Below are 22,528 nucleotides of genomic sequence, written 5' to 3' on the forward strand. Positions count from 1 at the left end.
ATGATTTTAAATTGGGTCTTTTAAATTTTGGGTTTTAAATTCAGGTCGAAATTATTTAATATTTTTAACTATTTTAAAACTGTTGTTTGTACCTTGTGTTTTTAATCGGCTGTACACTGCCCCGAGTCCTTCGGGAGAAGGGTGGTATATAAATTAAATTATAAATAAATAAATAAACTGGGTATTAAAAAGAAGAGAAAACACACACACATTTTGATTTGGATTTATTCAGAATTTCTCTTTATTCTAATTATTTTTTATATTTTGGAGTTTTCTTGAAGGGCAACCAAGATATTAAAACTGTTCTTCCCTATTATTCTGATTCTGAATATTGTCCAGTAAGCTGTGCATCCATTCCACTATGTTTTGCTCTTTCTTATCCATTTTCTTTTTATTTCCAAGTACATATTTTGTTATGATAAAACACATGAAAAATATAACAGCAATTCTAATGTGTAATCCATATGCTTCAGTCACAGTCAGGACTGTGTAGCACATCAGTAAAGCTGTGTACAAAAACATGGCATGGAAGTGATGATGTATGAAGGGAGAAAAATCAACTCTATTAAGGAAAAGAAGTGAAATTCTCATTTCTCTCGGTGTCTATCCTGGTGGAATAAAGAGAAGAAACCACAAAGAATATAATGCGGAAATACTGTCATCTCCAATGTTGTTAGTTTTAGTATACCACCCATACCTAGAAGAACACAACACAATGTTTTTTTCAGTACCGAACAAAGTCACACTGGAGTTTGGCACCTACAGGTAGCAAATAGTTAAGGTTGAGGCAGACAGCAAAAGAGAAATATCATTTAGGGTAGCATCAGCAACTTGTTAAAGTTTCTGGAGTATGCTCTGAAATCAGCAATTTCTCCACAGAACTTAGTGCTTGGAAGGAGTAAAAAGCAGGAGAAATTCATCAGTCTTTTGCAGCGCGCTCTCAGCCAATCTTTTTTTTTTAAAGGTTGCACAGTAACTTCAAAATGTGTATCTTCACTGTCCTGTTGTTTTCGTCATCGTATGGAGAGCTGTGAAACAGAAGTACATACTCAGTCATTAAAAAGACAAATACATGAAATTGTTTGAAATCTACAACCCTGTTGCAATCTGCGGGTACCCCCTTGCCACCAGATGTCGCCAGGTTAGCAGTGCCCATTTCACTGCAAATGCCTCCTTTTCCCATGCTGCCTATTGTCTCTCTGTGTCTGTGAGCTTGCGAGAGATGTAGGTGCAGGGTTGTAGATTGCAAACAGTTTCATGTACTTGTCATCAAACAAGTTTATCATGAAACATTGAATGTCTTGCTGGTGTTGCCTTACTTTTGGTTCTCTTATTCTCCACATTCTTTTTTCAGTTTTAACTTTTGTCACTGTCCAAAACCAATTAGATTTCACCAGGCCACCCAAATGTTCACCTCCACTTCCATAGCAGTCCAAAAGAGAGATCTGAGTTTAAGGCATGAGAAATCCTCACGCAAGGGATGAGTTCTCTTCCAACACATAAAATAGCTACTGTATTTTTCAGAGTATAAAACGCACCTTTCCCCCCCCGCCCCCCAAAAAAGAGGATGAAAATCTGGGTGCGTTTTATATTCCGAATGTAGCCCCGCCCCGCCTCTCAAATGGAGATTTCAGAGACTGAAAAAAGCATCAGAAACGAAGCTTCAGAAAAGAAGCCCCCAAACAGAGCTTCAGAAAAGAAGCCCCCAAACAGAGCTTCAGAGGCTTTTTTTCCTGAAGCTCTGTTTCTGAGGCTTTCAGAGGCAGGAAAAATGGTTTTTTCTGAAACAGAGTTTCAGAAATTTCAGAGGCAGAAAAAAAAAGCAAAAAAAAAAAAAAAGCTCACAACCAAGGAACCTGTTGCTAAAATTCACCTCTGGGAACAGCTGATTAGGGGTATTCCGGGAGGCCGATCCACCTGCCAATCAGCTTTTTTCTTATTTTCCTCCCCAAAAACTAAAGTGTGTCTTATACGTCGGTGCATCTTATACTCTGAAAAATACAGTATATTGCATAAAATATTTTGGCTGCCCTCTAAAGCAGAGGTGCCACCAATTACTGTTTTCCATACCACATGGGAACCTTATAAGAAAGTAAATGTGTTCTGCCCATTTTTATTCAATACAGATTTGTGATCCCGACAGTTTAGCTGATAAACAAGAAATTAAATGATAGAAAACAACTTTACATTGAGGACATCTATAGGATTACAAGAAACCCTTTAGCAGAAATCCAGAAACAGGTTGCAAAAGTTTGTGTTTGATTCATTTCTAAGAGAAGAGGATTTCTGATCTCTCAGTAGCTATATCCAATTCGTTTGTTGTTAAAAGTTGGAAAATCATATTACAGAGTATTAAGATATCATATATGATAGTGATAAATACCACTAAATATAGTTGTATATGATTCATTGGATGAAGGATACACATCTGAATATCATTTTCATGCATTGAAAGCACCTCAGATCCTTGCTATAATGGTCTGCTCTGATGTATTTTTAAAAAGCTAGTTCATCAATATAAATTGATTTAAGGGAAAAAATTAAATAAATAACTCTACCTTGGAAGTTAAATCCATAAATAAGTTTCTGTACATCTTAAACAGGGAAAGAGCCAATTTAGTTACACCAGTTCTTATAACTAGGCACCTCCTGTCACCTATTTTTATTCCAACATAATGTTGGAAAGAAATTAAGTATTTATGAGCATGAGACTAATCTGTCTGTCCAATAGCAGGGTAAATTTCTGAAATCTTGACAGTATGGTGTCAGAGTTGGGGTGTGGGAGAAGCCACAAAGAAAGGTTGAATTTGAAAAAGGACAGAATTTAGAGAAGAACTTTGGAGGGAACCTCCCCAGCCCTCCCCCCATGCAAACCTATGGGAGAAACAGTCATGTGACTCAGCATGGATCTATTGTTAAAGGGGCAGAAGGAACTGATGCCAGACTCTGCATGTTTTTTTGTTGCTGTTTTAATATATGATACTTAACATGTTATATAGGAAAATAAAGAAATAGGTATAACACAACAATGCAATTCTTGCATTCTTCAGTTCAATTGCATCTTTGCAAAGTAAAGTAGTGTTTACAGGATCTATCTTTTATACCCTGTCATTCTCATTTTCTTTCCCAAAGAATATCTTATTTCAGACTTTTGCCTGTGTAGAAATGGAAGTAGTCAATTTATTTATACCAGGAGCTTGTACCTACTTATTTGGGATTAGTCACAAGATGTTCCACTTTATTTATTCTATTATTACATTTATGCACCATCAAATCTGATGGATCCATAGCAGCTTTGTTCCAACAATTCCATAACAGGCATTTTTAATATCCATTTCCTCATATAGCTGCTCTCTTCTCCTTCCTAATCTAATCCTAACAATGGTCCAAGGCATAAAAGAAAGAAGGGGAATATTTCCAGGATATATTTTTTTTTTGCTGGAGGATGGTTATAGCCTATAGTTATAGATACTTATATAGATATAGGTAGTTGAAACACTACCCAATTGGTAAAATGAAACTTAATTCCTATTAGATACTGTACAGGTAATCATAGTTTAGCGGTGCTCTATCTCCTCCATTTTCTATCTCATGACCTTTGTTTTGTCCCACCCTATTTTCACCTACCAACTCAAGCTCATGCTCCTAATGAAAAAGACTGTAGTATACTACAGCTTAGACTACAGTATATACATTAGCCTGAGGAATGTTGGTAATTCAATATTGTAAACATACCCTTTTAAGTATCTATGGAGATTCTCAGTCATCCAGGTCATGGTTGTCCCAAAGTTGCTTTTTCAAGAGGCAACTGGACTTTCTGGTTTTATTTTTTGAAGACGTTTTGCTTCTTATCTAAGAAGCTTCTTCAGCTCAGAGCTGAAGAAGCTTCTTGGATGAGAAGCAAAACGTCTTCAAAGAAAAAACAGAAAGTCCAGTTGCCTCTTGAAAAAGCAACTTTGGGATGACTTTTTAAGCTTTTTCAATACTATATTAAAATGGAATTTTGAGCAATTTTGAACTAGAGGCAATCCTCATTTAGCAACTGTTTCACTTAGCGACTGTTCACTGTAATTTCAATATTGGAAAAATAACTTGAAAACCAATCATTGCATCAAAGACTTTCACAAATCTTTAAAGCAAAGGAAAGCTGAAGATCATAAGCATAGTTGTGGTTTCGCTGATCCCAATTGTAGTTGTTAAAAATGAGGATTATTTGTATACCTAAAGCAGTGATGGCTAACCTTTTTGCCATCGCGTGCCAGGAGAGGGGGGGCGGGGGAGGGTCGCACGCGCGCATGTGCCCATGCGCATGTGTGCGCAACCCCCTCCCCCCGCTCCAGGCACATGATGGCCTGGTAGGCCCGTTTTTTTTTCTTACCTGGCTCCAGATCCTCTCTGTGTATCTGGGAACGGCGAAAACAGCCTTTCCCACTTCCTTGGAGGCCCTACGGAGGCTCAAAGGGCCCATTTCCCCACTCCCGGTGGGACAGGAAGTGATGTTTTTTCCTGTCCCCAGCCTCCAGAACCTCTCTAGGAGTCTATAGGAGCCTCTCTAGGAGTCTGTAGGAGCCTCTCTAGGAGTCTCTGGAGACTGGGGACAGGAAAAAATGTCACTTCCTGTCCCACCGGGAGTGGGGAAATGGGCCCTTTGAGCCTCCGTAGGGCCTCCAAGGAAGTGGGAAAGGCTGTTTTTGCCGTTCCCAGATACACAGAGAGGATCTGGAGCCAGGTAAGAAAAAAAAAACGGGCCTTTCCCACCCACCCCCCAGGCCCTCCAGAGGCAGGAAACAGCCTGTTTCCCTACTTCTGGTGGGCCCAGAAGGCCCGAAAATCAGCTGGCCGGTGCGCGCATGCGCCCCAGAGCTGAGCTGGCATGCCCACTAAAATGGCTCCGCGTGCCACCTGTGGCACGCGTGCCGTAGGTTCGCCATCACAGACCTAAAGTAATCCATATATCTCAGCAGCAGGAAACTATGGAAATTTAGAATTCAATTGTGTGTGTGTGTGTATGGGGAGAGAGAGAGAGAGAGAGAGAGGGAGAGAGAGAGAGAGACAGAGGGAGAGAGAGAGAGAGAGAATGAATGCTACATTTCATGAAATTATGGAAAAAAATGTTTTTTCCCCAAACAGAATGAAAAACATCTGAAAGTATATCTTTAGCCAAAATTGAATTTTTTTAAAAAAGCTTTTTTTATTTTTTTTTATCAAAATATCAAATCAATGTGTGAACCAATGTGGCACCTGGGTGTCATACGTTCTAATACAAATAAAGCTAATCAAGTTAATTATAATCCTTACATTCAATCCGCTTATATATTTCTAATAATAATGCATACTTATATTAATTTATAGTCTATCATTATTCAATTATCCCACATTTTCTCTTGTTATTACTTTCATTTTGTAATATAAAAAGTCTATACTAATATTCCCCCTCTTCTTATTTCCATCACTTTTTCTAGCTTTTGATCATCTCACCTTTTAATAAAAGAAAGCTTTTCCTTTCTTTCTTGTCTAACTTCCAATCATGTCACCTACTTAAAAGAGGAAAAAGGAAAAGGACGCAGAAAGTGAGAGAAAAAAGAAGAAGTAACTCATAACAACAACAGAAAGAGCATCTATCTATCGTCCCTTGCCCGCTTCCATACTTTCTTTACTATGCTTTACAAGAAAAACAGGAAAGGAGAGTAAACCAAAACAACAATATAATAATAAAAAGAATATTGAATAAATAATAAAGAAAATTGAAATTTTACTAAGCTAAAGAAGTGGCAACCATAGAGCTAAGAAACAAAGGATTTCTTGCAAGCTTCTTTTAGAATCTTTAAAAAGTAATCCAACCTATACATTTCCAGCAGGGGTTTATGAGAGAGCAAACTTAGATGACCTAAACAAAAAAAAATGTTTTGGATATTAAAAAATGTAAATAAAGGAAAAGGTTTCCTCTGTCCAGTTGTGTCTGATTCTAGGGGATGGTGCTCATCTCGTTTCTTAGCCAAGGGAGCCAGTGTTGTCTGAAGACATGTAGTCAGCATGACATCACACCTCAGGGCAGGCCATGTGGTGAAACACAGAATGCTGTTATCCTCCCATGAAGCGGTACCTATTTATCTCTTTGCATTTTCATGCTTTCAAACTGGTTAGGTGGGCAGGAGCTGGGCAGGAACGGGAGCTCGTCCCATCACGCAGCGCTGGGGTCTCGAATCCAGGCTGTCAGCTCTCCAGCCGACAAGCTCAGAATCTTTAACTGCTGAGCCATCGCACCCCTCAAATTTAAATAGATTAAATAAATAAATCAGTATTTGATTATTCAGTAGTGTTTCATCTAACTTTTTTTGTTTTTACTAATGATTTTATTAACATTAAAAAAACCACAACCAACATCTTTGTACTTGGCTGGTTTGTTAGCAGTTTTTCCTCTTTTGTAAAGAAGTTTGCCATATCTGTCAGCTTTGATTTTTACAACCTAGCAAGGGCATTTGCCTTCATGTTTATTTCCAAACTGCATTATCTGCATCTTGCAAACAACCCAGACATGCTCAAAATACAATAGACTTTTATAAAAGAGTGATTACTATGCTAGAAAGTTCATTATCCCCCAGGAACACATTTAGAAATCCCTTTTTAGCAAAACTCAGAAAAAAATTAAACTAAAAATGTCAAAAAATGAATTGGCAATCACTCAGCAACATAAACAAGCACATAGATCTTGGTTCGCTTTCTTCCTCAGGAGGTCTGTATTGTTCAGCCAAAAAGCTGACTGCAAGTGAATGCAACAATGTCTATCTGCTTATGCGGGTTTGAGAAGTATTCTCACTCCTCTTTATGCATTACGGAAATACCATACCAGCTGTGTGTTTTATGATTGTTTCACTTCTACTGGACCCCTTTTTGACTGGAAATAAAAGCAGGGGAAAGCAAAGCAAGCACAAGTGGTCTCTGCAAAGGTCTATCACATACATCACAAGGCTTCCATGTTGTGGGAGCCTGAGGGTTGATTTATTTTTTAAAGTTTCTAAGTTAACTAAATAGAATGTGGACAAGATATAAAGTAGCATAGAAGCTTGGATATCCCCTAAACAAATGGACTTTTATCAAGTAAAACGAATCGGTTTAAAACTGATTCACTTATTTTTACAAATGATTTATATCCCATAAATTCTAATCAACTCTAACATTATTCCCAATCACATTTCCCGATGGGGAGCTAATCCTAGGCTTGGATTGAGACCCGCTCAAACCTGTTGGTCCACCTGCCCCTCCCACATCCTTTCCCCTGAGGTCCCTCTTCCCACTACAATATAACCTGGCAAGAGTGTTGCCAATATTTGATTGGTTGTTCCATCACTCACTCATTATACAATGCAGCCATATACTTCAATACAGGTCTACTTGACTGAAAAATAACCCATAAATAACTAATGAAAATGGCTTTCTGTTAGACTTGTGGTTCTTAATGTGTGTGCGGGGGTTAATTACCAAGGGAGCAATGGAGCACTTTGTAATTGTTTTATTTGTGTGTCAAGGAACAAGATTGAGATTACTGCTGCCGAGATGCTTGTGCAAAATAAATGAATCTGGATTTATTTTTTTACTTTTTTTTGGTGGGTATAATGACATTATTTGAGACCAGAAAAGGGGTTATTGAGTCAAACAGTTTAAAAACCACTGTCTTAAACTGTTTGCCTATCATATATGCTATCAATCTGTCATGCCTGTTGCCCTCCAGACATCTGAGGATTTCAGATATGTGCTGGGAAATCATAACTCCAACACCAGAAGAAGCCTGATTATTTATAGAGTTTATTATTTCTTGGATTTATATTCTTATCCTGGGGCTCAAGACCACCACAGTGTGTCTTGTGTCTTCATTATTTATTCATAACAACCTTGTGAGCCAAGAGTGAGTGGCCGAGTAAGGAGTTGAGCCTGGGGTTATATCCAGTATCCTAACCAATGTAGCTCAATTTACTGGTTAAAGCCATACATGCTAATAAATGGGAAGATCTTAAAAGGAAGAATGAAAAAACAACAATGGAGACAGAGCAGTACAGAATCTTATTATCTTGCCTGATAACTTTTGATGGCACTATATAAGAAATTGTAAATATTTAAAAATGAGCAGTCCTGTGTGATTCCCATCGCAACAAGTGCATAATGGAAGGTCAAAGATTGTTTCTGTTGCAATATTTTCAGGATCAGACTCAATAAAGATAATAGAAGTTAAAGCTTTAAATATATTTCTTTTTAATTATGATAGGCATTCTATATTCACTGAATATTCAAGGTAGAAGCGACGAGAATGGTGAGGGTGGCTCCTTATATATACAAGGGGTGGAGCTAGGAATGGGAGTGGTAAGTTATGAATACATTAAAGTCCAAAGAATAAGTTAACCTCTGATGTTCCATATATACATTATTTACACATTGGAGAATAAGGCATTTACATCTGACAAATCCCCCTCTAAATGCCGGTTCGTTACACAACACCAATTACATTCTGATTCAGGACAATATAATACATATAATTTAGAAGTTAAATATTTGTGTTGTTTAGAAGGTAAGGGTTTTGTTAATATGTCAGCTAATTGTTCAGAAGTATCGCAATGTATTGCTTTAATGAATCCGTCTTGAGACAGTTGTCTCACATGCTTAAACTTTATATCAATATGCCTGGACCTTTGTCCAATTGCATCGGATCTGGATATTTCAATGGCCGCTTTATTGTCTTCATGCATAATAAATGGTAAGGTGGGTTTCTTCCAAACATCAGTGATCAGATCATTGAACCATACAAGGTTATTTGCAGCTTTGGACAAACAAACATATTCCGCTTCTGTAGTAGAAGTGGCTACTAGTTCTTGTTTACCAGTATACCAGTAAACTGGACAATCATTCAATAGAAAAACATAACCAGAAGTACTCTTTCTGCATGATGTATCACCAGCCCAATCTGCATCAGCATAACAAGTAATTTTTGGTTCTCTGTCATTATTGGGTTCCAACATTAAACAAAAATCTAATGTACCCTTCAGATATCTTAGAATTCTTTTGACAGCTTCCCAATGATATAAGGTTGGTTTACTAACATATCTTGACAATAGATTGAGAGGTAATGCAATATCTGGCCTAGTCCAATTAGATATATAAAGGAGTGAACCTATAACTGATCTGTAAAATGTGTTGTCTTTAAACTCAGGGGAAGATTCATCAGTGTTTCTAAGAAAATCAGTTTGCATAGGGGTGTCACAGGTTTTAGCATTATTTAAGTTACATTTGTTTAGGAGTTCGATGATTTTATCTTTCTGTGTAAGTTTGAATCCCCTTTTAGTTTTGTTAATTTGCACACCAAGGTATTTATTCACTTTACCCAGAGATTTCAGTGAGAAGTGTTCATTTAACTTATTTACAAAGATTTCCCTGCTCTCTTTATGCTTTCCAATGTATAAAATATCGTCCACGTAAATTAATACAAATTCAATATGATCATTACTCTTTTTTACAAAGAAACAGTTATCAGCAGTGGTGGCGTTGAAATCCATGGTCTTAAGTACTTTTACCAAGCAATCGTACCATCTTTTGCCGGATTGCTTTAATCCGTACAGACTCTTATTTAATAACCAAATTTCGTTCTTATTAGTGTATTGACTGTGTGGTGCTCTTACATATATTTCCTTATCTAATTTTGCATGTAAGTATGCGGTCTGTATGTCATATTGGAATACGTCCAGATTGAGTGCAGATGCTACTACAAGGGCTGTTTTGACACTCTCTGTTCTCACTGTGGGTGAATATGTATCAGTATAGTCTTCTGGATATTTTTGTGCATAGCCTTGTGCAACTAGTCTAGCCTTGTATAAGGTATTGCCTCCTTCTAAGTTCTTAATTTTATAAATCCACCTGGTACCTATAATTGTTTTATCCTTAGGTGCGATCGCAGGTGTGAAAACATTTAATCCTTGTAAACTTTCCATCTCTTTTTCCATAGCTAGTTCCCATTTTTCTCTTTCTTCATGTGGAAGTTTCAATACTTCTTCGTATGTATTAGGTGTTATTTGTTCTCCATTCATATGCATTATGTAATCTTTGTATTTATTTGGTATTTGGTTTCTATTGTTTCTAATAGTTCTTTCAGGCTTGCTATGGTTATCATGCAAATATCTAGCTTCCTTTTTTGTTAATGTGTCTGTCTTTATTTTATGCTGACTATTAGTCCAAGTTTTGGTTTTGTTCTTACTTTTGTTAATATTTTGATTTTCTGTTGTTCCTTCCTCGCAAGATATCGTATCTTTACATTTATTAGGAAATATTTCATTAAGGTGCAATTTTGACCAATTGGCCTGTTCATGGAACACAGCTGTTCTGGATACTATAAATTTGTTATTACTATCAATAAATCTGTACCCTTTGGTTCCAGTTTCGTATCCCATGAATCTTAATCTCCTGGATACGTTTTCTCCCTTTCTCCTCAATTGTTTAGGTATGTGTACGTCTGCAGTGACTCCAAATATGTGCATGTGTGATAATTTGGGTTTTCTATTGTACATCACCTCATATGGTGTCTTATTCACAATACTGGACCAGGTTCTATTTTGAGTGTAATTCGAATAATGTAATGCCTCTGACCAAAATTGTTTGCCTAAACCAGCATCCTCTAATGTGCACCTAATCATGGTTTGTAGTGTGGAATTTTTCCTCTCTGCAACTCCATTTTGAAATGCAGAAAAAGGATTGGACGTGAAATGTAACATTCCTCTATCCTTTAACCATTGGGAGAATTCTTTAGACATGAACTCACATCCCCTATCTGTCATAATTTGCTTTATTCTGATATTATGTTGTGTTTCTATACGTTTGTAGAATTCCTTAAATTTCTGAAATGTTTCATCCTTGTGCTTTAATGTGTAAACAAAACCATATCGGCTGTAGTCATCCACTATAGTTAGGAAGTAACGTTTTCTATAGGTAATTGAGGGACTTAATGGACCAACTAAGTCCATATGTACCAAATCAAAAATATTGTTAGTTGATCTGTTAGATTTTTTTGGTCTGGGACTGGTTTTTAGTTTGGTGGACTTACATACTGAGCATTCCAAATAATTTTCACAATTTTTTATTTTGACACCTTCTGCGTGTTCAGTCATTTTTTGTACTACAGGAAAGCTTGCATGTCCTAACTTCCTGTGTAAGATGTGAGCACACTCATCATGAATTGGTTTACCTATTTTTGGTTTCTTTTCCTTGTATGTATTTTTGTGATCATGAGTTATTCTACACTCATCATTGTCACTGTTACTGACATTTTCATCATCTGCTTCAATACAATCTTCCATATTTGAATCAATGTTATGTAAACATCTTTCTTTAGTTATCAGATAGGGTAGACCTCCTTTTATCATTACAGTACCTACATTTGTTTTGTTCTTTTCTATAGTTGCTTTCCCCTTTGAGAAAACTATATTGATATCAGATTCTCTGCTTAATTTTATGGCACTTAGTATGTTGTGAGGTATTTCTGGGATTAATAATACCCCCTCTATTTTCCCTAGACCAGGCAAGGTCACATTTCCTTTGCCTAGTACTTGAACCTTTTCTTGATTAGCTACCTTTATCACAAACTTATCTTCTATAAATGAAGATAATATACTTTTGTTGTTGGTGGTGTGATTTGTTGCACCAGAATCAATAAGCCAATTGTTATTCTCATCCTGCTGTGTTCTGGTGCTGTCTTGTTTATTTAGCCCATTCAGTGACCCAGATTTCCTCTCTTTTGAATTTTCTCTACCCCCTCTACCTTCTTTGTAATTTGGTGGGCTTCTATATTTGTGTCTATCTGTGGAAGATTGTCTGTAATTATATTTGCTCCTATATTCTGGTCTATGTCTTTCTCTTGAGACTTTGGGGCAGTCTCTTCTACTATGTTCCCTGGATCCACAATTGTAGCATCTAAAGGCCTCATTATGTTTATCTTGAAAGACTACTTTCCTAAAAGGTTTGTGGTCTGTTTGGTTACTGGATCGATTTTTTCTTGAATTGTCTTCTGCTATCAATTTGTTAGATAGACTTTCTATGGATAAATATCCCAGATTAATGGTATCTAAGTGTGACATAAAGCTATCCCATGATGGATCAAGTGAATTGATAATAACACTTTTCATTGTTTGATCTGAAATCACTTCCCCCCTCAATTGTAGCTCAGCTCTTATTTTGTTTAGATTTATCAAATGCTCACTTATAGAAATCCCTGGTTTTACTCTAGAGGAAAAGAAATCCTTAGACATTCTTGTGGTTGTAGCTACGCTATCGCTGTGAAATAGATTAAACATGCATTGAATTATTTCTGATACAGTTAGGTTTGGTTTGATGCTATGATACATTGCAGGAGACACGCTAGATATTATTATGAAAAATGCTCTATGATGTAAACAATCTATTTTTAAAGTCCAAGGTCTTCTTGGAGGGCTAGTTATAAAGAATAGTAAATTTTCTTTCATGAAAATAACCTGAAGCTGTTGATACCACTCTTGTAAATTAATGCCATCAATTCTAAGTTTTGGGAAGTCACTGGGTAAGTTACCTACATTATTCTGTCCATTACTTACAACCTGGGGCAGTCCGTGATCTCTCAAGTGCAGGAAATTACAGAACGGCATTGGGATGCTTGCAATGAGTCTGCGCGGTTCTCTGGCCAGTTCAAGTCCTTCTGGGTCGTCTACGTAGTTTCGCACATGCGCGTTGTTCATTTCTTCTTTGGTGGCGTCGTGGAAGGTTCTATCCCTTTCAGCTCTCTCGATCCGCTCCTCCTCAGATGAGTCGGTCTCTGGCTCGGTTTTTGGGGTTCTGGTGGTGGTGACGGTTCTTTTCTTCTTTTTGTGTGCGTTGGTATTCGATTTTGTCTGTGGTGTAGGGCGAAATCGGCATGGCTCTCTGGGCTCGGGCGTCGTCGCTTTCGAAGTCAGGATGGGAGCGTGCAGGTCTTGAGTCGCCGGTTTGATTTCTTGCTTCTTCGTAGATGTCTTGGTAATTTTCAGTCTTGGCCCAAAAGCAGCAAAAAGCGTTTTCATTGCTGATTTTACTTGAGATTTTGTTAAATCGTCTTCACTTTCTGATTTTGGATCATCTGAAGAGTTTGAGACTTCCTTCTCACTTTCTTCGTCTGATAGTGTTTTTCGCGCCAGAAATTTTGAACTGAGCGTTTTGATTGGCTCTGCTCCATTCTCTTTTGAAGTTCGTTGAAACCAAGATGGCTGCCATTCAAAATTTCGCGCGGGATCACATCTTTTCTTTTTAACAACTATTTTCTCAGTAGTCATCTCACTTACGATTTTTTGATCTTTGGGTTTTTCTTTAATGACGTTTTTCTCTCTCGCTGCTCCGCTGTTCTTCAGCATCTCCTGGAGGTCCGCGATGAGACTTTCATCATTCTTTTGGCTTTTTAGTATCTTTAATATCTCTGACCTGAGTTCGTTATTTTCTATTTCGATTTCTTTCTGGTCATTATTTTCACTCATTAGTTCTTCTTCTTCAGTGGTGTATTCTTCGGATTCTCTCGAAATCGCATTGGTGGATTCGTTGATCATCTCTTGATCAGTTTCTATTTCTTTGCTGTAGGCCCTGGTGTTGGGCCTATCTTTCTTGGACATTTTTAATTACTTATTGAGTCAATTAACCATCCTCTGCTACCAGCTTGTTGCAATATTTTCAGGATCAGACTCAATAAAGATAATAGAAGTTAAAGCTTTAAATATATTTCTTTTTAATTATGATAGGCATTCTATATTCACTGAATATTCAAGGTAGAAGCGACGAGAATGGTGAGGGTGGCTCCTTATATATACAAGGGGTGGAGCTAGGAATGGGAGTGGTAAGTTATGAATACATTAAAGTCCAAAGAATAAGTTAACCTCTGATGTTCCATATATACATTATTTACACATTGGAGAATAAGGCATTTACATCTGACAGTTTCTTATTCACAGTTTGATTTTACGCAGAATTTTTCAGGGCTGGGTTGAAATACAATAATTACACGTTTTAGTATGAGATCAGTGGTTTGTTTCAGGAAAAGGTAATCAATATGGCAATTTATCTACCTAGTACTTACTTTATACTTTTGGGACTGGAATGGGGAAAGGATAAAGATTAGGTGTAAAGAAACAAGCAAGGAAGGAAGGAAGCAAAGAAATTTCTTATAGTGAATCTCTTTTTGTCCTGGTTTCGGAAAAATCACTGAAAATCTTTGGAAATTGTTATTCATAGTATTATACCCCTCTTCTTTGTGGGGCAGAGAATTTGGAGAGACACACCATACTATTGTCAGTCTTATAAAATGAGTTTAGCTAAAGAAGAGACTGTATAGAATGTAATTTGAGAATAGTCCTGGTGACTATTTCTTCTGCTTCACTGCCGGGCAATCATTCTCCCATATCTGCAGCCACCATCTCGACCCAAAGACATCACATATCAAGTTCTGCTTGACACTTACTAGAACATTTAAAGGAATCCTTGAAGAAGTCACAACAACAAAGAATAAACAAGGATGGAGAAGAAATTCTAGAACAACTTGCCTTCTGATTCCCAGGTAGCATGTATGCCAGTAGTAGTAGTAGTAGTAGTAGTAGTAGTAGTAGTAGTAGTAGCAGCAGCAGTATTCAAAATGCAATTGTCAATTTTTGCACTGCTTTCTAGCTCTATGAGATGGACTTTTTCAAAGGGTTGTCCAGAAATTAAAGATAATTCTTAGCCAGGATTATGTTATTTTATTTTCATATCAGATTAGTTTTGTTTCTCAGTATTTACAAGATAAATGTATTAAAATATAAAACCTAAAGTAATCTCCTTTGAAGGATCTTGATTTAAAACACACATGCACACACACGCACACACAGAGTAAAACTCATACTTGCAGTTACTCATAATTGCTTATGACTAGAGCCCTTTCAAAGTGAAATTAGTTACCTGTAGCTAACTGGTTAATTGTTTTCAAAGGCATTTATAATAGTCTGTTATCAAAAATGTTTACTCAGATATGTTACCTCTACTGGGTACAGTAGGATTTACTTTTATATGAGAGTAAATACAATTAATTATAGCTGGATTTTGGGATCTCTGTTGAGAAAAAAAGATATCTCTAAATAAGAAATCTCTTTCCAGGAAGATTATTTTAATAAGATAATTATTTTGTACTAAACCTTTCAACAGTTTTATTACACAAATACAATGCATTCCTATAGTTCAGATTGTGCTTCATTTCATTTATGGCCAGATGGATTGAGAATGTCTTTGCCATTCATGAGATCTCAACTTTCAATTATTTTCTTTTTGATATTCTATTTTATCTCCTCAACCAACCGTTCAGTTCATGATTTATGCCCAGTGTAGGGATAAGTTGTTTAGAAAAAAGTGTGGCAGTTTATGAAGGCGGAAAAAGAAGGAAATATTCTCCACGGTAAGTATACAATGGAAGTGATCGTTATGGAAGCTATGAAAATTGATTTATGTCTATTTAGAAGCATTAGAATATTAAACAATGAAGTTAGCTACTTCCTTTCTCTCACTGTTGGAGTCAAAAAAGTACTGTTCAGAAAAGGCTTAACTATTTGCATATTTATTCATGTTGTAAGATTGCCCATCTCAAATTCAGATCTATTTAAAAATAATACTTAAAAACAAGGGAAAAAAAACACAGAGCAAACTTATAAATAACACATACAGAAGCTGAGAAAAAACCAATAACAATTAGCAAAACCAGAATATTGGCTCAGCCACACATCTAATGTAAATGTATAATAGTATAGGTCATGAGGTCGGCCCCAACCTTCCTGACCTTCCATAAGAGCCTAAAGATCTGGCATTTCCAGTTAGCTTAGGGGTCCAATGATGGACCATCAGAATAGAGGCAGTTAATCAATTAACAATAGATCCCACCTCACCCCCCAACCTGCTCCCATCCTTCCCACCTTTTAATTTGGCTGTAGTGTTTGGATTTGATTTTGTATTAACTTATTTATGTTTTTAGTTTACATACTGTAGTTTTTATCTTTTATGATTGTAAACTGTCCACAGTTATCTTGAGGTAAGATGGGTGGCCTATCAATTTTATAAGATAGATAGATAGATAGATAGATAGATAGATAGATAGATAGATAAATAGATAGATAGATAGATGAGAGATGATAGATAGATCATAGATACATAGATAGATATGATATGATAGATAGGTATATATGTTTTCACATCTCTATCTATCTATCTATCTATCTATCTATCTATCTATCTATCTATCTATCTATCTATCTACCGAGAGAGATAAATGGATAAGTACATCTCCTAAGATTAGTGGTAAGATATAGTTTGTTATCATATCTGCACAACCTTAATCATAATGGAATAAGCCTAAACCACTGAATCTCAATCTCTCTCCCCCCCCTCTCTCTCTCTCACACACACACACACACACACTATTGAATTTTCAATGATTCAGAGGTATCAAATTATTAATCTGAGAATTTGGACTGAGTATAATGACTAGTTGTTAGTTTTATTCTTCATCTGATTCAAAGCTGAATTGAGTACGGAGAAGACAGTTTAATTTAATTTTGCTGGAGGTCCCTCTAACCATGGTTGGTTAAGTGTGGACCATATTCTTTTAAAAACTGACTTTACTTGACAAGATAAACGAGTTAGTGAGAATGCAGTGACCCCCCTTGGCTGCCATTTCTCATACACTAGAACTCCTGCTAACACATCTTCAAATTCTATTTACTGTACATTGGCTCACAGATAGGATAATGGATGCTCAGCATGTGATTTGGTATTTTCTACAAAGTGCAACAAAGATTTACTTCATTTGTGAGCTTATAGATCTCATGCCTCACATTCACAATCATGGCAATGTTCTGAAAACACAACTAATAATTTTGATTTTGAAATAATGGAAAGGTCAGCTTTCTAAACACCATTCTAAAAACCTTCTGCATTTAAACACATACAGACAATCAATCTCTTTAGTGCATTTGATTGAAACCAAGGGTTTCATAGTAGAAATTGAAGTAAAGTATTTTAGAAATTGCAGGATGCTTACCACCATCTCTGGCTATAACTGTCCAGTTTAAATAGCTATTATGAAATCTGAAATTACAATAAATCTTGTTTTTTCTTATCTTCATATATTGCGTATGCTAATTTCAAGTAAAAGGTGGGAATTTGCTGGGAAGAATGTCACTGTCATGAAATACACCAATAACTATAATTTTGAGTTGAAAGGTGATTCTACTTTCAGAAAACTGAATGTGGAAAGCTTGTTATAAGAATCTCATCTAACATAATCCAAATACAGCAGAGTGTTCCTCTCTGTCCTACATCCTCAATTTCATATACGCTGAAGCCTGGTTAATAAGATTTCATAAGTTATTGTAAGAGTAAATAAAAGCTACACTCTTTTTATAGGGCATGCCCAAATGTTTTAATTGCATTGCCATTTAATTGTATTCCCCTTTTATTAATTGGTACCACTGTTTGAAACAATGCCATACCTTCTTTGTACAGTGAAGACCACCATATCCACGTCTACAAGCGCAAACATTGGGTTGGATGCATCGGCTTCCAAACAGGCATTTTGGTTCACAAAGAGCTGTGACAAACAACACATTTGTATTATTTCTAAACTCACACAAGATATAACTTAAAACGTTAAACATGGTTTTCCTTGGAATCACTTATGGCCTCCATCTCCACGTTTCCAGAAGCAAATGCAAATGTGGCTTTTCTGTAAGGTCTTTGGGGTTAATTGTACTTAGCAATATGACTTTTTATAATTCTATGATGTCTTAGTTTTGTATTCTTAGTTAATAATATCAATTGGATTTTGGACAATGCTTTAATATGACAATCATTCAAGTTTATGCTTCAACTGCTGATGCAGAAGACAATGAGGTTGATAAGTGTTATAATCAACTTCAATTTGAGATCAAAGAATCCGCAAGGAGGATGTGCTGCTTGAGGCTAGAGACTGGAATGCCACAGTTGGAAATATGCAGCGATTCACTTAATAATAGTGGCAAGAAAAGTTGTAAAATGGGGCAAAATTCACTTAACAGCTGTCTTATTTAACAACAGAACTTTTGGGCTCAATTGTGGTCATAAGGCAAGGACTAACCATAGTTGGATTTTGCTTAGAAAACCAAACTGAAGCAGGTTATAATGAGTTATTATTTTCTGCCCCTCCAATAATTTCTTCATAGCTAACACTATCTTCAAATGACCAAAACACCTGCATATATGGACATCACTAGATGAAATACAAAGAAACCAAATTGACTAAATTATTGCTAAAAGGAAGTGGGAAGATCCCAATTAGAGCATCAAAGACTGCGAAACAAATCATGAATTGCTCATGTGCAATTCCAGGTTAAGATAAGGAAGATGGTAAACCAGTCAATTTCTCTGATATGATCTTGAACATATACAATATCTGTTATTTTCAAGGAGAATCTCAGGAATCATTTTAAAGTCCTGAACCTCACCTACAGAGAATCAAAAGAACTATGGAATGAACTTAGAGATGTCACTAGAGATGAATGTGAATTTTTTTTGGTAAAAATGAAAAAAAAAAATCCTAGAAGAAAGCAAACTGGATGTTAAAACAGAGCAGAACTTTCCAAGAGAAGATAAGTCAAAGCCAAGAAAGACAATCATCTTAGGATAGAACTTAACAAAGAATCTGAGAGACTTGTGAGAAGATACAATTGTTCTCCCTCAATGTGAATCTCTTCATATGAACACTTTACTTTCATTGACAGTTATCAGGAGTGTTAATCAAGGGTCACTGTTATTCAAGGTATCTATACAAATAACAATGTGTGTGTGTGTATGTGTGTGTGTGTGTGTATGTGTAGAGAATAGCTTTTGTGGATAGAAATGCTTGTTTTTTCATGTTTTATTCTCCTTGTCTTTATCCTACTATCTTGACACAATAGTTAGAGTCATAAAAGAATGCTACTTCTCTATAAGAAAGATACAAGTATTTGATATATGCTTGTTAATGGGCTCAGACTGACCTTTTCAGTTGCAGCAAATGCAGAGATATATTTGAAATGGGATAAATACAATAACAACAATGGCAGCTACTTCTTTTTACAATAGTCAGATTTCTGTTCTTGTGAAAAATGGAAGTCAGTGGAGTAGACAAGCACTGTGAAATTGAGTGGAACCTTTCTAAATACAGGGGCAACAAATGGATGTGAACCACAGTAAAACTAGCTGCACTGAAACTCTATTGACACTGATGGAAACCAATACTTCTCAAAGCTTTTTTTCTATTGTGAATCCTGCAATTTGCAGGCTTGCTATATTAAAGTTCCATAAGCCATCCTTTTTGCTGAAGTGCCCTTATTCTGACTGAAACTGTAGCTGTCCAATTCAAGGAACTAACTGTCAAGATCTAGGAAATTAGATGGTATCCTGAGTAATTCTTTTTGGCAAAAGACTTTTATTTAAAATTTGTCCAAGTATATTAAAGAATTGCACTTTCAATGGGTTCAACAATTATTCCTCTCCATTTTGCTGACAGTTTTCTGAATTACTTTTCTCCCTAAAAATTTAATCAAGCTAGATCCCACAAATTCTGTGATCACTGTATAAGAATGCATGTCTGGACTGCAAATATCACATGAGTATCAGATCGGTATCAGGTTAAAACTGGATTGTGTCAGTGGAATTAATTCATTATTCCATTAAAGTTATTTTACCTTAATAACTGCTGGTAAATCAACATGTGTTGATATTCAGATACAACTTTCTCACATATACTGTAGTCAGACAGATATATATCGGTATATTTCTATGTATATATTTGTATACAACTTTTTCAAATTGTTGGCTGTATCTTTATCAAACATGTAACTTTGTGTGAACTTTGGAATAGAAAATGATAGATATCTGTCAGGCATTAATGGCTATCAATCTGTGTGGTGCTAAAGCCATCTTTGATAGAGATATGAGAAAAATTCCTTTTTAGGCTCAATTCAAACTCTCCTACATGATTCCATATTTTCTTACAATCATGAGTTATAAAAGTTTATATTTTCATTCAGAAATCAGATGTATTTGTGCCTGAAATTATTTCATGCCATTAACCAAAGCTTTTTTTTTTACCAAGTCCCTCAAGTAAATTCATTATTTTTGTTACCTTTACTTGACAAAAATAATGAGCTTACTTGTCAAACAACCATTTTTTAAAAAAACGTAAAAAAACATTTTTGATTAGTTGTTTTCCTGCTTTAATTGGGTTTCTTAGGCTATCAAATCCAACTATACTTTTCTCCTTGATATTTCTAATTTTGGCATTACAATCTCAACAAACAGCAAATCTTGCTTGCATGTTCTATTGATTCACAATGAACTTGATCAAAAACCCATCTACGTTGTGTTCTTCTGTATCAATGTTTGGAACATAAACTTGTATGACTGATGTATTAAAGGGGGCATCCATGAAGTTTAATTAATATTATTCAATTATGATTGCACTGTAGTCAAATACTGTTCTTGTTATAACCTTCTTATGAAAGCAGTGCCATTCCATTTTTTATTTCTTTGGTCCTAAGTAGTAAACAGTGTGATCTTCTGTCCAGAAGTGTCCAATTCCTGTCTATCTCAATTTGCTGATACCTAGGATGTAATGTGTGCAGATTTATGTACAAGTAGTCCTCAATTTACAACAATTCATTTAGTGATGTTCAAAGTTACAACAGCACTGAAAAAAGAGATTTATGACCTTTTTTCGCATTTACAACCATTGCAGCATCCCCATGTTCATGTGATCAAAATTCAGACGCTTGGCAACTGGCTCATATTTATGACGGTTACATGTCCTGGAGTCATGTGATCATCTTTTGTGACCTTCTGATAAGCAAAGTCAATGGGGAAGCCAGATTCACTTAACAACGATGTTGCTAATTTAACAATTGCAGTGATTCACTTAACAACTGTGACAAGGAAGGTTGAAAATGGGCCAAAATCCACTTAACAACTGTTTCACTTAACAACAGAAATTTTGGGCTCAATTGTGGCCATACGTTGAGGACTATCTGTAATCTTTTACTGTGTCGAGCTTTTCCATGTTCATACTCTTAATTCTATCGTTGCAGCCTCAGATTTTTCTGCATGGCAACATCGTCAGCAACTTAACTTTAATCTAGCCACATCATAAACCCCATTATCACTCTGAAAAGTCCTCAGGATATACTCAGTAGTACCTTCGGTGTCACCTGACCTGAGCAGCCCATCATCCAGCATTATATTGCCAATAATTTTGCATTTTCTATCCATAAAGGGCCAAACAATCCAAGAGCACTTCAAGCTGGATTGCACAGCCCTTCCGCTGCTGCCCTCAATAAGCACTCAAAACTTAAGATGTGCTGTTGCAAAGCAAACCATCTATTCCATTTCATTCTCTACGCTTGGAGTTGAGATAGAGAAAGAGACAGAGAGATGGAGAGAGAGGGAGAGAGGGAGAGAGAGAGGGGGAGGGAGGAGAGGGAGAGAGGGAGGGAGGGAGGGATATGAAGGTTCATCAGTTTTGTTTCTCTGATTCGAAGGCCTTGCCAAATGTAGCACACCCATTGCATCTGCATCTGAGTTCTGAGCAACTGAAGAAAAAATTCAAAAGGAATGCAAAGGGGATAGCAGGAGCCAGGGAGGATGCTTTTTCCTTTTCTACCTTGAGCCAAAGACAAATAAAGGAATACACACTCGGTATTCTGTTCTAGCGCTGCTTCTGATTGGCTGCAGCAAATTTCACAAGATCTGAACAAATATGTAGGGAACCTCCAACCCGATTTGTAATTTATTTCTTTTTTCCTCGCTTCAATGAATCTGCAGCAAAGCCAGATTCTAGACTTTTCTGGTAAGCAATAAATTTACCTCTTTTCTCTCATGGTTGAGGCCCATTAATGTATCTGGCCTAAAATAATGTAATGTGATACAATAAATAATCCTTTGAAAAGCCTACACTATTATCAGTCCATTAAAATAAACAAACAGGATGATGACATTTTCTTTGCTAATTCAGTTTGCCTTTCCAAGCTCATTTGGATATATAATTTATTTACTAATGAAAGCAATGTTGGCAAGCTGTTTTCAGCATCTAAAAATATATTGCTATATTAAGGTTGTAAATATGATTTATGGGATTGACCCTTATTTCAATTTCAGCAGTATTCTGCTAGAACCTAGCTATTCCCTGCCTTCATAAAAGTTAAGGCAATGGAACTGCTGATTACAAGCCAGCTCCCCCTTCTCCCTAATTAGCAGTGTGTGCTCTTTTGACATTGTTTTGGCACAAAAAAAAAAGAGAGAGAGAGATCAGCCAATTTATAAGGCACTACTCCAAGAAGAATCCCCATGTCCTATTACTATTTTAATTGGATCTCAGGAGCTGACATTTCGATGATATATTCGTCCACAAAATCTTCATGGAATCCCACCTTATGTTCAGACAATGGTGTTTAAATATATTGCTTAAGTTGGC

At 36.3% G+C, this 22,528-nt stretch overlaps 1 protein-coding gene across 1 annotated transcript in view; it reads right to left on the minus strand.

Moving 5' to 3' along the window:
- Nucleotides 1-209: 209 nt before the first annotated feature.
- Nucleotides 210-22,528, minus strand: part of VWDE (von Willebrand factor D and EGF domains) — a 325,020-nt gene continuing 302,701 nt past the window's right edge. The window contains exons 30-31 of the mRNA XM_034424473.3: nt 17,535-17,632; nt 210-1,028 (exon numbers count right to left, since the gene is read on the minus strand). Of these exons, the coding sequence (XP_034280364.3) occupies nt 1,014-1,028; nt 17,535-17,632 (113 nt within the window). The 3' untranslated portion in view covers nt 210-1,013. The remainder of the gene's footprint in view (nt 1,029-17,534; nt 17,633-22,528) is intronic.

The sequence above is a fragment of the Pantherophis guttatus genome, chromosome 1 (genome assembly GCF_059756535.1).
Source record: "Pantherophis guttatus breed Tessera chromosome 1, ASM5975653v1, whole genome shotgun sequence".
In the NCBI taxonomy this organism is placed as follows: Eukaryota; Metazoa; Chordata; class Lepidosauria; order Squamata; family Colubridae; genus Pantherophis; species Pantherophis guttatus.